This window comes from Antechinus flavipes, chromosome 4 (genome assembly GCF_016432865.1).
Source record: "Antechinus flavipes isolate AdamAnt ecotype Samford, QLD, Australia chromosome 4, AdamAnt_v2, whole genome shotgun sequence".
In the NCBI taxonomy this organism is placed as follows: Eukaryota; Metazoa; Chordata; class Mammalia; order Dasyuromorphia; family Dasyuridae; genus Antechinus; species Antechinus flavipes.
Window position 1 is genome coordinate 444525024 of NC_067401.1, and position 16804 is coordinate 444541827.

At 38.8% G+C, this 16804-nt stretch overlaps 1 protein-coding gene and 1 long non-coding RNA gene across 4 annotated transcripts in view; one reads left to right on the plus strand and one right to left on the minus strand.

Moving 5' to 3' along the window:
- The window catches only part of MCOLN2 (mucolipin TRP cation channel 2), an 84139-nt gene extending 75656 nt beyond the window's left edge, over positions 1–8483 (minus strand). The window contains exon 1 of one of the 2 annotated variants that reach the window (XM_051999211.1): positions 8228–8483. In XM_051999211.1, coding sequence (XP_051855171.1) covers positions 8228–8325 — 98 coding nt within the window. In that variant the 5' untranslated portion in view covers positions 8326–8483. The remainder of the gene's footprint in view (positions 1–8227) is intronic. The other variant, XM_051999212.1, reaches the window with a different exon arrangement.
- A 100-nt stretch (positions 8484–8583) lies between these two features.
- On the plus strand, positions 8584–15363 carry LOC127563036 (uncharacterized). 2 transcript variants are annotated; one of them, XR_007953871.1, is made up of 4 exons: positions 9546–9689; positions 10560–10721; positions 13739–13907; positions 14579–15363. It is a non-coding gene; the product is annotated as an uncharacterized LOC127563036 (long non-coding RNA). The 2 variants fall into 2 exon arrangements; XR_007953870.1 differs by lacking the exons at positions 9546–9689; positions 10560–10721 and adding an exon at positions 8584–8682.
- The last annotated feature ends 1441 nt before the right edge of the window (positions 15364–16804 follow it).

Genomic DNA, 16804 nt, shown 5'->3' on the forward strand with positions numbered 1-16804 from the left:
AAGAAGGAAAACATTAGGACAATTAGTTTTAATTTTGATTTAAAAGTCAAAAAAGTCAAAAGCCTGTAGCCTTTTGATACTATCTGAGTCAGGGTTGTAAGATTCCTCATGATAAAGTCTGTAAGCTTCTTCTTCTTTTTTTTTTTAATTTGTATTTAATAATTACTTTATATTGACACTCGTTTCTGTTCCGATTTTTTTTTTCCCTCTCTCCCTCCACCCCCTCCCCTAAATGGCAAGCAGTCCTTTATATGTTGGATATGTTGCAGTATATCCTAGATACAATATATGTTTGCAGAACCGAACAGTTCTCTTGTTGCATAGGGAGAATTGGATTCAGAAGGTATAAATAACCCGGGAAGAAAAACAAAAATGCAGATAGTTCACATTCGTTTCCCAGTGTTCTTTCTTTGGGTGTAGGTGCTGTAAGCTTCTTAAAGACAGGAACTGTCTTTTGTCTCTTTCTGTATCCCAGGTCTCTTAAGTATTTTTGGATCAGATTATTGGATTGTCAAATTCTGTCAACTTTATTATATGTTATCTCTAAAGCAGGGTTTCTTAAACATTTTCCACTTGCAACCCCTAGGTATGTAAAATAGAGCACAAATCAAACACTTACTGATAATAAATCATAAAGAAATTTATTTTAAAACAATTTGTTGGTATACACATAATATTATCATTTAATAAAGATGAAGGCAAGCTTGCATCCTAATGAGATGGATGTGCTTATTTTTACATGAGGAATTAAATCTTGGTAGAATATTTGATATCTTTTACTCTTGCCAAATTTTTCATGACCCTCTCCTCCCCCCCCAACTCAGTTATATAATCCCATATGAGAATCTTTAATATGTCATTTACTAATTCCACTCCCATTCACTCTCCCTAAAATAGGCCAAACTTAAGTAGTCCCTAACACCCACTTTTGCCCTGCCCTTGTTTGTCTCCCTTTGTTTACACTGTCTCCCATTTAGGGAATCAAGTATTCCTGGACTGTGCTAGATAGCTTCCTCACAAGTCATATCCATCAATCAAGCATTTAATGTCCCCCTCGGTGCCAAGGGCTAGATGAGCTAAGGGTACAAATGACAGAAGTGAAAAGTCTTTGTTCTCAGAAAGTTTAAAATTATCATGTGAGACAACATAGACACACCTATAAAGTATAAACATAAAAAAATACCCCCAAAATACAAGTTGGCTGGGAAAAGATGGCATGAGCAGCTGATAGAATTAAGAGAAGTCTCATGGAGAAGGGAGCACTTGAGATGAGCCTGAAAGAAAACTAGGGATTCAGAATGGCAGACGGTGAGGAAAAAATGAATTTCTGGCATGAGGAATAGTTAGGGCAAAGGCACGGATGTGGGAAATGGAAAGCTGCGTATACGAGGAATAGCAAGAACTGATATGATGGTTCTCTGGGTAAATACAGGGAAGCCACAAATAAGACTAGAAAGCCCTCCAAGGGTTTTAAATGTCAAACAGAGAAATTTGTATTTGATCTTGGAAGTAATAAGGAATCACTGGAGTTCATTAAGTAATAGAACAACTTAGTCTGATTGGATGGTGGTTATGTGAAGGATGGAATGGAGAAGAAAGGGACTTGAGCCAGGGAAAACAATTATAAGGCTATTCTAAATAGTCCAGGCAAATGGGGATGATTGCCAGTCAAATCTAACTCTCCTGAGAGAACAAGAATAAAGATCTGGAGGAGGTAGAAATGATAAGTTTTAGCAACTCACTGGATATGTGATTTTCAACAGACTTCATAAACTTAAATGGATTAACTTTGCACAAAATGTAAAAAACAAACAAACAAAAAGAAACAAAATAGAGACAAGGGCTCTAGTTTTTCAGGGGATAGAGTGCTATAGCTAATCAAGAAGACTCAGGTTCACATATGAACTCATTACTACACTCATACTCTATGTATAACCCTCAGCAAGTCAACTCACCTCTATCTGTTGTTATTTGGAAGATTTAAAGAAATTCAGGCAAACACCACAGGATGTGTAAGAGTTGCAATTCCTATCTCGGTAGGAAGCACCCAAATGGATGCCTTCACAGATTTCACTACAGCAGTTTTAACAAAGTTTCAAATGTGATCACTCAACTCAACCAATAACTTGCCTTTTCATTAAATATAGAAAACCCTGACCTGTGATAATTTTATTCTTAATAGCAAAAGTTAAGCATTTTACCAAAAAAAAAAAAAAAAAAAAAAAAAAAAAAAAAAAAAAAAAACAAAGAAAGAAAGAAAAGAAAAGAAAGAAAGAAAAAAGGAATTTGTAAAGGTCTTTCCTCCTTCCTTCCTTCTCTGATTGTAGTTTTTGTTTTGTGGATGAAGGTGCTCAGGGAATACAGGCTGTGCATCTCATTAGCTTGTGGGGTTTATTTGAAGTTATCTAGTTTGAAAGGCCTTTTTCTCCCCAGACTAGACCTTGATGTCAAAATGAGGAAATTCTCTCTACAATTGGAGGTGCGTTCTTACAGGGATTTTTTGGAGAACTGAAGGGTTTAGTGACAGCCAGCATGTGTCGGAGATGACATCTGACCAAATGTTGCTAATTCTCTCTCCACTATATCATACTACCCTTCATTTAAGGTCTATCTCCTTTCCAAAAAAACCTGTTTTTCAATTATAGTTTTAAAATTCTGAAAATCAAATTTCTAAAATTGATAAAAGCCCATGGCCCCTTTTGAGTAAGTTAATACCTGACCATGCATGTTTATTTGATTGTCACTACAATTAGTTTGTGGGTCAACAAATATATATGTTTTTTAAGTGCTGGAGATAAGTCAAAAATATGGTCCCTGACCTCCAAGAACACAATTCTAAGAGAGAAAGCACAATCTACCTACCTTGTCACCCATAAAAACAAAAGAATGTATCAGATTATGTACAATGTAAATGAGAGATAATCTCAACAAAAGGTTTTTTCATTCAGTCTCACTTTGAATAACAGCTAGGTGGTGGAAAGGAGAGTGCTGGTCCGGAGGCAGGAAGGTCAGAGGTCAAATCTTGTCTAGGGACACTTCTGACTCAAGGCAAATCATTTAATCTCAGTTTGCCTCAACTATAAAATGGGGATAACAACAGTACCTACCCAGAAAAGTTTTGTGAGGATCAAATGAAGTAATCTTTGGCTCTCTATAAAAGCATAGTCCCTCCCTCCTTTCCAAATAGAATTGAAAAAAAAAAAAAAGAAAAAAGAAAAAAAAGACTAAAAGAACAGGAATTTCCCTAAAAGAGATTTCTCGTTAATATCTCTGACCACCCATTGTCCAGAAAGCAGAACTCCAGTTATGAGGTAATAAAGGTCATGTCACAAAAAAGAGTATCCTCTAACGGAAATATCCAACTAATAGGGAAGAGGGTGAATTAATTCAGCAAGGGAAACTACATTCTCAAGCAATACTGGATGGAGTAAATCTTGACATAAATCAGCTGACTTGCTAGCTGGGATTTTTCTCCTCCCCTAAACTTTTTTTTTAATTTCTTTTGATAGATTTTGTTTTAACTTCACAATAATTTCTGGAAATACAATTCCTCCCCCTTCTTTGAGAACAAGCCCCTCCCTTTTAACCAAGAACCCCCCAAATACTTCTGTTGACCTAGTCTCCCCACCTCTGCCCGAGAATGACAGCCCTGAAACTTCTTAAGAATTACCCAGAAATGTTTTCAGTGATTCTCTACAGAAATCCTTAATGGGGAAAAAATAGCTATACTATAGCCCTGAAAGCCCCAAGAAAGAATGAAGAATTGTAATTAACCCCTTCTTAGAAGTACTCAGCATTATTTCAGAATGAATTCTATCTATATAGATTTTGATATGTTGGTGATTCTCCAGGAATAGCCCCCCATGTTTTATCTAGGTTTCAAGAGGCTTTCCATTTTCATGAAAGCCTACTTAAGGAGCTGAAAATATTAGAGAGATCATAATTAAACAGGATCGAATTATTTTTTTAATATACATTTTGTGCGTACATGTTCAGTCTTTTTCCCCCCCACTCATGCTCGACTCTTTGTGACCCATTTGGTTTTTTTGGGTTGTTGTTTCTTTTTGCAAAACAGCAGACACATCCTCTTACAGGACCACAAACCAGAACTATGAAGGAGTCAGAACATATGGATTAAAAAAAAAAAAAAAATCTCCCCAGATTAGATCAGAGCAGGAAGGGGTGGGAGATGGCAGCAGCAGGACAGAAAAGAACAAATTAATCTGGAGAAGAATGAGAAAAATGAGAGAGGGACAGTGGCACTTGTCTCAAATCCCATTTAAAACCCCACTTTACTGGAAGGCTTTCCCTTCTTAATTCTAGTCCCTTCCCTGCGTTTGTTGTTTAGTTGTTTCAGTCATGTCCAACTTTTCTTGGCAGAAATACTGGAGCATTTGCCATTTTCTTCTCCAGTTTATTTGACAGATGAGGAAATTAGACAGGGTCAAGTGACTTTTCCAGAGTCACACAGCTAATTTCCCTTTTTCCTAGGTTGATTACTTTCAACTTACTCTCTACCTAACTTGTTTATACTTAATGGTTGACTTGTTATCTCCCCATTAAATTGTAAGCTGCAGGGGTTTCTCCTTCTTAGCATTGATTGTCCACAAGTACAATGGGGAAAATGCAGGACTGGTGTTCTCATAATTACTGCCCAAGTGACCTACTATAAGCCCTTAACCTCCATTGGTCTCAGTTTTCCTCATTTATAATAACAAGTATATTGGGTTCCACCCAAAGTCATTTATGTTCAAATCCATTTTGTTAAAAAGGAGGGAATTACAGTGATTCTCAAAGTATGGTCTAGAGAATTCTGGGAGTGAAAGGGGGTCTCTGAAATTTTTTCAGAAGGTCTACAAACTCAAAATTAGCTTTTACTTCTAACACGATAAATATCTATTAATATAGCCCACATAAACAAAAACTCTTTGTCAGAGTCTCTATAAGTTTTAATAGATTGCGAACAAAAGTTTGAGAACCACTGACCCAGATGATGCTGAGACTGGGGCTTAAAAAACTTCTCTTTGGAAGGGATTGAGGCTAAATTTAGGAAAGCTACTGGTCCTTCAGTGTTCTTTCCAGAAGAGAAGAAACAGGTCTCCCCCTTTCTTTCTTCATCCTCAGTTTAACTTTTGCTGGTCAGAGATTAGTTCAGATGTAGTTTTTATTTTTTTTTAATTTGGGGAGCTTTTCTTTGGGAGGGAAATGGTTTTCTTTATCTTTTTTCACTGTTCACATGTTATATTTTATATTATAATTTAAAGTTGTTACATTTCCTGTGGCAATGCAAGCAAGAAGGAGGAAGCTGGGGGAGGGAAAGGCTGAGGACTCGCAGGCAAAGCAGAATGAAACACTAGCCTGGTTTCAGATAGTAATCAGGGAAGAAAAATCCATACCTAGGTCATTGGCTATCGGCTATCCCGGTGAAAGTTTGGAGAGCCTGGGGAAAAAAAGTCAATTTTGGAAGGAGTTCCACTTGAATGACCTGGTTTATATCAAAAACAAAGGGTGTGGCTTTTGCAGGTTCATTATAAGTTTTTGAGGCAGGGATACTTTTTGCATGTTTTTGTGCTTTTTAACTAAAAACTGCTGCAAAAATCTTAAAGAAGTATTACATACCTAGGAAGGCCCTATTTCCCCTGCCACCAAGCTTCTAGAGTCAAATAAGGTCATTCCCTTGAGATTGGGAGATCTACTCCCCTGTCCCTCTATTTTACAAAATAGGAAACTGAGGTCAAGAGAGCAGGATCTCACTGTTCTAAAGGGTAGAAGCCAAATTGGAATTCTGGTCCTGTGTCAGTTAAAATAACATTTTTTAAGTTTAAACAAAGTGTAGGGCACTGTCCTCAGAGCAAGGTAAACAAACAAACAAAGGCAAAAATTAGACCTTCCTTTCAAGGAACATATTAAAGAAACCTGACTTTCCAGAATTTCAGCCATCTGGTAAGAAAATTCTCATGGTGGCCAGAAAGCTGCAGAAGTAAATCATCAGGTCAATTCCTGGCTCGGTGCCAGATCAGACAAAGGTGGAACTACTTTGTATTTCAAGGCTTCTACCCAAAGTCATTTATGTTCAAATCCATCTTGGTTTTTAGGAGGAGGTCACCTAAATTCCTTTTCTGTATTTCTTCTTTTTAAAAATAGAGGAGAAAAATTACTAATATTTAAATAATGAGGTAAAGATGGTTAAGGCTAATGCATGGAGCTAACCTTTTTAGGATTTAATTAAATTAACTTCATCATAAATGAGCATCAATATTTCCAGGCCATTTCAATCTACCAACAACTCTGAAGCACTTATTCTGGATCACAGGCCCGACCTTCAAGGAGCCCACAGCTCTAAGGAAAAAATGGATCCCAAACAATTGTTCAACTAGCATTTATAAAGCAACTATTATGCACCTGGCTCTACCAATGGCTTAGAGCAGTGGTTCTCAAAGTATGGTGCAGTGAATCCTAGAGGGTCTCTGAGATCCTTTCAGAGAGATCTACGAATTCAAAATTAGTTTTTTTTTCTATTTATGATAAATATCTATTATGTAACCCATATAACAAAAACTTTTTGGACATCTTCTCAATAGTTGTTAATAAGGTAAAGATACTGGGGAAAAGAGTTTGAGAACCACTGGCTTAGAGCTTTTTTCATGTCTATCCTGTAGAATCAATAATCATTTAAGGGTACTAGTGCCAGGCACAATGCCATACAAAGTGCCACTATCAATTACCTCGCAGTCCAATAGCCATATGCAAACAACTTTGTACAGAGCAACAGAAGGAAGGCACTAGTTTTTAGGGAATATGAAATGTTTATTTCTTCCTCCCTGGTACTTCTTTCCTCACTGGTGGACGTTAAACATCTGTAATACAGCGACTCTGTTCTGGAGGGAAATAGGAAAGTCTCCAAATATTATTTAAAGTAAGTCTAACAACTGAGCACTGTATTTGCTTTGGAGAAAGGAGAGAGAACGTATGCATGTTTACATACACTACCTTCTGTCAGCTAAGCTGCTAATAGAGCTCTTTTATAGGTCTGAACTACTTACTCTCTCATAAAAAACAGGAGGAAGGGGGCGGCTTGGACAGAGCCAGCCTGGTGGCACAGAGAGGGAATTGGGGTTAACCAAATTAAAATCCACCAACCTAAGTGAAAGACCAATTTGTTCCAAAGGGGAAAGTTAGGATTTGGTTGTCTTTTCGAGTGTGATATATTTAGCGGAGCCTCCAGAAGGAGGTCAACTTTGGGAAAAAAATAATAAATAAAACCAGCAGAGGCCTGCCAGAGGAGACCAGGAAAGAAGGCTCACCTGATGGCTAGCCGGGAAGAATGTTATGTGTCCCTAGCCTGAACGATAAGATAAGGAAGGCTTCCTTTGGCATTCAAAACTTTCCAAGGCTCCTTCATTCAGAAAAGAGGGCTAATCGGGATGGACCGACACACGCACGGACACACACACACTGACACGAGATTTACTCAAAAGCTCCCAAAAAGTCAAACACCCAAGAGGGAGGGAGGATCCCATCCTTCTGGGCTCACATTTTACCCGCGCCCCGGGGCTAACCCCTTGGAGGAAAGCCATCTAAAAGCTGAGTAGAGCAGTGAGGGGAGGCCCAGAGCTTGGGAGCCCGGAGGCCCAAGTATCCCGACTGAACCCCACTCTCAAAGGCTTCTCTGTGCCTTTAGCCGCAGGGGTAGAGAGCTTAAATACCGGTTTCCGCCCCCGGCTGCAAATTACCACCTCACTCCCCAGGCTGCAGCTGCAAGCGTGGGGAGCCTCAGGGGGAGGAACCGGTCAGGTCGAGAGCTTGAGAGACTTTGAAAGTTTCTCCACTTCCCGCGGCAGGATATCCAGGGTCCGAGATCTAGATGGGAAAAGCTGGATAGAGGTGGGAAGGGCCGAGGCAGTAGTGAAAAGGGGATTAAGGGAGTCTTCAGCTGGCCGGAGGAAACTGGGGCGGTGGGAGACATGGCAAAAAAGGAGATGGGGAAACCAAGTAGGAGAAACCAGGCGAGAAGTTCAAGAGCTAAAGGATTACTCTCAGTCTGAGGTCTGGGGAAAATGGAAAGGGGAGGGAGTGATTTCTAGCCCTTCAAACTCTTCATCCAGTGCGGAGCTCGCCTCCCCGCTTATTCCGAAGGATACTGGGGCAGGAGGGCCACGCTCTCCCTCGGTCCCCACCCCATCCCCCCCGCGCCCCTAAGCCCGGGGCTCCGCTGAGCGCCACTGACCTGTTGTTGGCTCTCCAGGAGTTACTTTTAGGAGGGAATCTCACGGGCAAGTCCATCGCGTCCGGCCGGCTGGGCGGCGGGCGGCAGTACTGAGACATGGGGTGCTGGAGGTAAAGGTAAGGGAGGAGGAGGAGGAACTACAGGAAGAGGAAGGCACACCCGGGTTTAAGCGGGCTATTAACCCAGCAGGTGTCACGTGAAGGCCCCACCAGCGAAGGAGAAAGCCTGAGCGAGCACCTCTTTCACCTACTCCCCCCGCAGCTCCCCGTGTCTCTGCTGGGGGCGAAACCTAGCCTAGGACTGTCCGACTTGGAGGAGGAGAGGGGGAAAGGAGTGAGCAGGGGCAGAGATGGGCGGGACGTCTGACCAGCAGCTTTCCAAAGTTTCTCTGGAAGTGAAGTTTCGCAAAAGCGCTTTGGGATTTTGGAAAAGTGCCTGGGCTTTCTTCAGTCTCGGTGAGTACGTCTAGTCCTGGCCCGCCCAGTCCATGAGCAGTTCACACTCCTGATTTCTAGCCCCCGCCCCAGGATTCACCCTGACATCCTAGTTGGGAGGGCCATTATCTTCAGTTAGGAACAGTTTCAAATCACCGGATCTCGTCCCTGGAGGGGCACAATCCGAACTAACTGATTCGGATTTAATTTAATTTAATTTAATTTCCTTTTAATCAGGATTTCCTTTAAATCAGGGGGACTAGAATGTCTTCCTGAGAGCAGACTAACACGTTCCTCCCCCAATTATTCCAAGTAGTCAGAAGTGGAAAGAATACTAGGTAAAGAGATCTAAAGATCTAGAGGATCGAAATTCAAATTCTACCCTCTCCACTTGTGTGTCGGTGATAAATCACTGAGCCGACTTCCTCTTCTGTAAAGTCAGTGGTTATTGGATGGGAGATGTCAAACACTCGCCTTCATCCTCCAACACTCCTAAGAGCAGGCAAAACCAGATTAAAATGTAATGGGGAAATAGCAAACAAACTAAATAAAAATGCAATGCAATAGATAAAATGTGTGGTTTTCTAAGTAAATACCTAACCTGCTTTTTACTTGAGTTTAACACCACTTCGCTTTTCAAAATATAAGGAAACTCATCCCTATTTTAATCTGACAAGTTGTGATGATTTGGGTCTCTAAGGAAGCATGAAGAGAACTTGGGGATAAGTTATTGAAGTCAGGAACAAGAGCTATTCAATCATTTATTTATTATTCAGTCAGTTATTTTCAATCTTATCCAACTCTTTCTGACCCCATTTAGGACTTTCTTGTCAAAGATAATGGAGTTGTTTGCCATTTCCTTTTCCAGCTCATTTGATAGATGAAGAAATTGAGGTAGAGTTAAGTGACTTGCCCAATGTCACACAGTAAGTGTCTGAAGTAGAATTTGAATTCTGGATGAATTCTTGACTACAGGATCAGCACTCTATGCACTGTGAACCCTGAAACTGTCCTCCTTGACTTTTGAGGTGAGCCCTGAAACTCTCCTCTGACAGGGACCCATCCTTGGGGCAACCCAGGACTACTCTCTACTTAGCTGGAACTTAAGGGGTGTTATTCAGCTGGAGATCTGGACCTGATATAATTTAAGTGGTCTCATTCAACTGGAAATCTAAGCCTGGAGGTAGTGACAACATTGAAGGAATCTCATTCAATAGAAACCCCAGTCTCAGATTTCCTATAAAAGAAGTTTTAAATTCCAAATCCTTGCAGAAGTCCAAAGTAGGAATTATGCTTTTCCAAGGGACTTCTCCTCTTGGCACAGCTACCTATCAGGACTCTTGCCCACTGTGAAGAGACCTTCTTCTCTGTGATAACCTCTTGTTATTTCTCTGCCAGGACCTCTTGCAACTGAGGAATCTCCGTCTTCCTAGCAAAGCTGGCTTCTCAGCCAATAATAAACTCCCCTTTTGCCAGTCAGACTTTTAGGGTTCATGAATTCTTTTACATTGGACCTGTGTCTCCAATCAAAGAGGGGATTTCCACAATTCTGCACTGCCACTAACCGAATCAGTACCACTTAGCTATTTATTTGATTTATATTTAATTTATTTATTAATTTATTGATTAATATTTAATAAGTGGTCATCTGTCTCTTCTGAAAACCTCTAGTGAAGAGGAACAATTGTAGGTAATCAGCCCTCCCTTTTAAGTAGTTCTCAGTTAAATCTCCCTTCAAATAGTAGGTATGTGACTCTGGACAAGTCATTTAACCTTTATCTCCTTCAGAATAATAGCACTCCACTGGCTGGTTAGGGGATAAAATGAGGTATCTGTAAAGTCCTCTGCAAATATTAAATTGTTAAATAAATGATAACTATTATTCTTCTAATTGGCAGAATCACAGAATTTCCCCAGAAGGAAATGGCAAACTACTCTAGTATCTTTGCCAAGAAAACTCCAAATGAGGTCTTGAAGAATTGGACACAACTGAGAAATGATAAAACAAAACAACTACAATTACTGATGATTTCCTCTTCATTAGGAGACTTCAGATAAAGGTGAATTGACCACATCTCAAGAGTCAATCAAAATTTGTTAAGTGTCTACTATGCACCAGGGACCATGTTGAAGGCATATTCTTGTTCAGATTTGTGTTGGATTAAAGAGCCTTTGAGGTCTCTTTCTACTCAATTTTTGTAAATTTACATGTGTAATGTTAAATGGCAGTCCCCAGATGAGATGGTCTGTTGCTTCCTTAGCATATTGTAAAAGTAAGGCTTGAGCACACAGATTGTTGCCTTTATAGAAGGCAAATGAACCCTGGTCCACAATTAGAGTCAAACAGCATGGAAAGTTATGACTGTTCTCAATAGTAAAAGGTTCAAAGGTTTCAAGTCATTTAACCCAAGTCTCAGTTTCTCATCTGTAAAATATTGGAGCTGAATGAAATGATCTCTAAAATCTCTCATCAAACCACTAAATCTTGTGATTTAGAAACAAGTTTATTCAGGCTTGATGTTGGAGAAAAAAACTTCTTAATAATTAGAACTATTCAGAAGTAAAATGGAGCAGCTAGGTAGTACAGTGGCTAGAGTGTTGGACCCAGAATCAAGAAGATGCATCTGTTTGAGTTTAAATCCAACCTCAAACATTTACCACACTTGTCAACTTTGTGATACTGGGTAAGTTACTTAACACTCTTTGCCTCAGTTTCCTTCTCTGTAAAATGAGCAGGAGAAGACAAAGGAGCTTGGATTACAATCAAGAATCAACTACCCAGTAAAACTGAGCACGGTCTTTCAGGGGAAGAGATGGATTTTCAATGAAGTAGGGGATTTTCAGTCATTTCTCATCTAAACAGAAAATTTGGTCTCCAAATACAAGATTCAAGAGAAGTATTAAAAAATTAAACAGGAAAGAAAAAATATATGTACCATGTTGTTTAAAGATTAAACTGTTTACCTCCCTACTTGGGAGCCTTTTCCCTATGAGAGGCCTTTCCTGATCCTTCCAGTTGTTAATTTCTAACCCCTTTCCCTCAATCTCATCCTTTCCATTGCCTAAAATGACTATATTTATTCTGAGTACAGAGCAAATACATAGTACAGGCAATGGAGTGCCAGGCCTGAAGTCAGGAATATCTGAGTTCAAATTCAGCCTCAGATATTTTACTAGTTATTTACCTTATTTGCCTCAGTTTCCTCACCTGTAAAATGAGCTGGAGAGTGAAATGGCAAACTACTTCAGTATCTCTGCCCAGAAAGCCCCAAATAGAGTTCACAGAGCCAGATACAAGTGAAATGACTGAACAGCAACAACCTGAGTACATGCTATTTGCCCCAGGAATAATAATAATTGCAACATTTATAGAGAACCTTAAAATTTTAAAAGTGTTTTCCATATGTTAGCTTATTACAGCCTCACAAGAACCCTGTAACTGATGGGAAACAAGAGGTAAATCAAAGATTCTCAAACTTTTATTCTCAGTGTCTTTATATTTTAAAAATTAAATTAAGCATCTGTTCAGTGTTTTTGTTTATAAGGTATTTACCACATTCAAAAGAAAAGCTAATTTTGAATTTGTAGACCTAAAAGGTTTCATAGATCACAGGATTCTGTGGACCATACTGTGAGAACCACTATATTAAATGACTTGCTCTATGTCACAAGGCTAATAAGCATCTATGTCAGGATTTGAACTCAGGTTTTCATGCTTCTAAGAGGGGGGAAACAATGTCAAGTAACAAAACTTTTCCTGTTTCAGAGAAAACCAATTTTTTGGACAAATCCATTAGTTCCAAAATGTTGGGACTTCATGAAGTACCAGAAACACAACTAAAAAGGATGATAAATTAGAAAACTTTTTAAAATAAGAGATTTTCACAGATTGTTTCTTAAAATTGTCCAATATAGAGCAGAAAACTTTGTAGTGAGAAAAACAAACCTTGCTACCTTGAAGAATTTTGAAGCCTGATCTTTACATCCATATACATTTAAGAACTAGATAGATGCTCAAGGGATATGGAGTTTATAGAAGACATAGTTCCTATCCTCATGGAGTTTACAGTCTGAGAGATAAGAATAATGTGTACATGCTAAAGTATATTCATGTAATAAGATAGGGGCCCATATATGTAAGGTCCACCTCTAGGAAGGGAAGGCAGAAGAAATAACTTTAGTCTTTTCTCCCTATACCTTTCTTCAAGGGAGACTTTCATTCTTGCCTGGAGGGGAATCAGGAGTAAACCCGCTACTCTGCTGTCTTCAGAGAGAGAAAGTCCCAAGCTAGAAACTCTCTTAAATATTGTTGATACAGCCTTTACTCTGCCATCTTGGCTCCATCTCCCTAAATATTGTTTATCCAAAGGATGTGACTTGAGTTCCAGCTAACTTAGATTGCTTTGCCACTTCTGGGGGAAAGGGGTCCCAAATTCCATATCTAAGGCTTGACCCCTTTCCCACCAAATACAATTCCACGATGAACATACATAGGAAATAGTGAAAAACCCATTTAACCAAATCGGTAGCAAAATAGGAATCAGAGAAGGTTTACAAAGAAGAATAGATACCAAACAATACAGAAGGACGGAGCTCTCCAATTGGAAGATAACAGCTCAACCAAGAGAGTGTCCTAGATCTTACATAAAGGGAGTTCCCACAAGCTCTAGTACAGCAAAATGGTAATAAGGACATGATAGAAGCAACCAGCTCCTCCCATGTCTCAGAATCTCTGCCTTCAGCAGCCTCAAATAGGATTGGCTTTTTCTAGCCTCTCTTTCTGGGAGTTAGAAGTCAGAAATGCCTAAATAACTTGATTTGACTCTTGAACTTGACTACCCCAAAAGGAAGCTGTTGAAGACAGTATTCTTATCAATCACCAATTCCATCCCACTCTTCACAAAGGGTAGGACATTCATTATCAATGAGGAGATAATCCAATATCCTTTGAAATGGAAGTTGTATACATTATGGGATTTTATTTTTGGTCTGTTCCTGTGATTTTATCAATATTATAGAATAAAAAATATTTGTTCAGTGAGATTTTGACATCCTTTAAAAATGGATATCTTTATAGTACTCACTATAGGACACTCCATTGTAATGGGGGAGAAGGAAGACCAGTAAAATCAATTAATACAACAACTACAGAGCATGTAACATTCAGCACACGAAGTCTGCTGCTTCTCTACTGAGATCCAACATCGTTCTTCTGGAACCAAGTTTCATCACTTGAGTTATGTGAGGTATGTTGTCTTGTACTGCTTTCATTATAATGTTATTAGTTATTGGATACATTGTTCTTCTGGCTCTGTTCTTATCATTTTTTTATCACTTCATTCAAGAGTTTCCATGTTTGCTTTAATTCATCATATTTATATCTCTAAAAAATTTTAAGTAGAAGGGTAGAGAATAAGCATTTATTAAGTATTAAGGCACTGCACTAAGTGTTTTACAAATATCTCAATTCATGGAGTGAAGTAGCTAGTTGTCTATCTAAGGAAGATTGCATTGGAAGAGGGAGAGAGAAAATGCTAGAAAATTTATCAGGAAATTATTAACAATGGTCCTGGCATATAATAATGAGGGGCTGTATTAGAACAGCAAAAACAGAACAGGAAGTGGATACAAAAATGTTTCTGAAAAGTAATTAATAAGATTTGGAATAAATTTGAAATGGAAAGAGAAGCAGAGAGAAGAGTCTAAGGTCCCAAATGTGAAAGAGTTCCTTCCTTTCTTCTTCCTTCTTTTCTTTTGTCTTTCCTCTCCTTCCTTCCCTCTCTCCTTTTCCCCTCCCTTCCTTCCTTCTTTCCTTCCTTCCTTCCTTCCTTCCTTCCTTCCTTCCTTCCTTCCTTCCTTCCCCTTCCTTCCTTCCTTCCTTCCTTCCTTCCTTATTTCTTTCATTCTTGTCTTCCAGCTGAACAATCTGCCCAGCAGAAAGCCCCAGAGAGAACAGAGAGCAAGGGCAGCTGCAAGAAGAAAATGACTTCCAGTACCAGGAGGTGTGAATTACCCTTTGCCACATATAAAATTTACATGTGGGAGAATTCTGGGAAGATGGGGGAATAGATCAGTAAATTTCAAGTTCTCAATTTCCCCCACAATCAAAACAAATTTGCACCTCAGGATAAACATAAACTGATGAAAAATCAGAAAAACTTGGGGCAGAATAGGGTCTACCCAGGACAACATGGAAAACTGGAAGAAAGACCCCAGACTGGGGTCCAAGTTAGCTCTACAGAAACACCTAGTGGGGACCTCTGGGGCTAGCTGGATTTAGAGAGAACCTCAGCAGGAACCACAGGAACTTGTATCTCCTCGACTGCTTGAGGAGTCTGGGTCTGAGTTGCAGCAGACTGAGTGAGTGAACCTCGGCTGATTAGGATCACCAAGCACATATGTGCTGCAGGGATGCAGCCGGGGCAAGAAGGAATCAGCATACTGGGAATGAAAGAGCAGTAGAGCAAGGACACTGCTGGGTGTGGGCACTTACAAGAGGGGAAGCTTTTGGTTTGGGATTCCAGGTCAGGAAGGAGAGCTGAAGTGAGGCTAGAGATAGCATCCTCCTCCACACACAAATTAGAAGTAATACTTCCCATTAAAAAGAAATGAGCCAGCAAAGAAGAAAGAACCCCACCACAGAAACTTTCTATGGAAATACAGAAGACAGGGGTTCATCTTTAGAGGAAGACACTGAAATTTTTTTTAAAAAAGCGTCTTCTATTTCAAAGAGTAATGTGAAATGACTCCTTGTCTAGAGAGAATTTGTAGAACTCAAAAAAATTAAAAATCAAACAAGAGACATTGAGAAAAAACTCAAAAAGAAAAAGAAAAATCATACAAGAAAAAGATAATGGGAAAAAGTTAACCAACTAGAAGAGGGAATACAGTCTTAAAGATGAAAATAACTATTTGAAAATTAGAATTGTGCAAGAGAAAGTCAGTGAAGCTATAAGAGACTAAGAAAAATATAAAGAATGAAAAAATAGAAAAGAATGTGAAGCATGAGAAAAACAATAGATCTGGAGAATAGATCAAGAAGAGAAAATATAAGAAAAATTGGACTACCCGAAAGCTGTAACTAAAATAAGAACTTTGATACAATATTGTAAGAAATAATCCAAGAAACTTGTGCTGGAGTGATATAATATGTGGGGAAAATAGAAATAGAAAAAAAAAAATGCACTAATCACCATCTCTAAGAGATCCTTTGTGAAAAATATATAGGAACATTATTGCCAAATTTGGAAAACCCTAGATCAAAGAGAAAATCTTCCAAGAAACAAGAAAAAAAAACAATTCAAATATCCTGGAAATACAATTAGAATTGTACAGGACTTAACAGCAGCCACAATAAAAGACCGCAGGTCCTAGAATCATATATATTAACAATCAGAAGAACTGTAGCCAAAAATATCATATCCAGCAAAATTATCTATTAAATTAGATAAAGAAATAATTAAATTATTAATTTATAAATAAAGAAAATTAAGAATTTAAATTCTTAAATAAAGGATATTCAACAAACTTGCAGATTTTCAGAACTTTCTTTCAACCAAACCCAAACTCAGTAGAAAATTTAACACATAAGAGCCAATATCAAAGATCAATTTCAAGTTATTTAACATAAACAAATTGTTTGCGTTTTTACATGGAAATATGTATCATATGTTTAAGACCAACAGCAGCAATTGGGTAACTCAAGAGAAAGATTGAGGCAAAGTTAAGGTAAAAATATTAATTATGTTATGCAAATGAAGAATAGACACAGAGGCTGGTGGAGAAGAGGGATTGTAGTTTTGAAAACCTACTCATATCAGGAATGGGTTAAATAGGCAACGCTTTATACATACTATGAAGGGTCCAGCACCCTCCAAAATCTATAAAGAAATAAGGGGAAGAATAGGCAGAGGGGGAGGCCAAGTGTGAAGAAATGGATCCTTGAGAGGAGGGAGGTTAAGTAATAGCAGGGAAGGCCTGGGCAAGAAGGAACCAGCACACCAGGAGTGCAAGGGCAGTAGGGAGCAGAATTAAGCAATTAAGAATTAAGGAACATAATAAAAGCAAAGAGTGAGCAGGGATAGGAAAGATATGTGTGTATATATGTGTGTGTACCTATATTTCTATATACTTATATATAAAT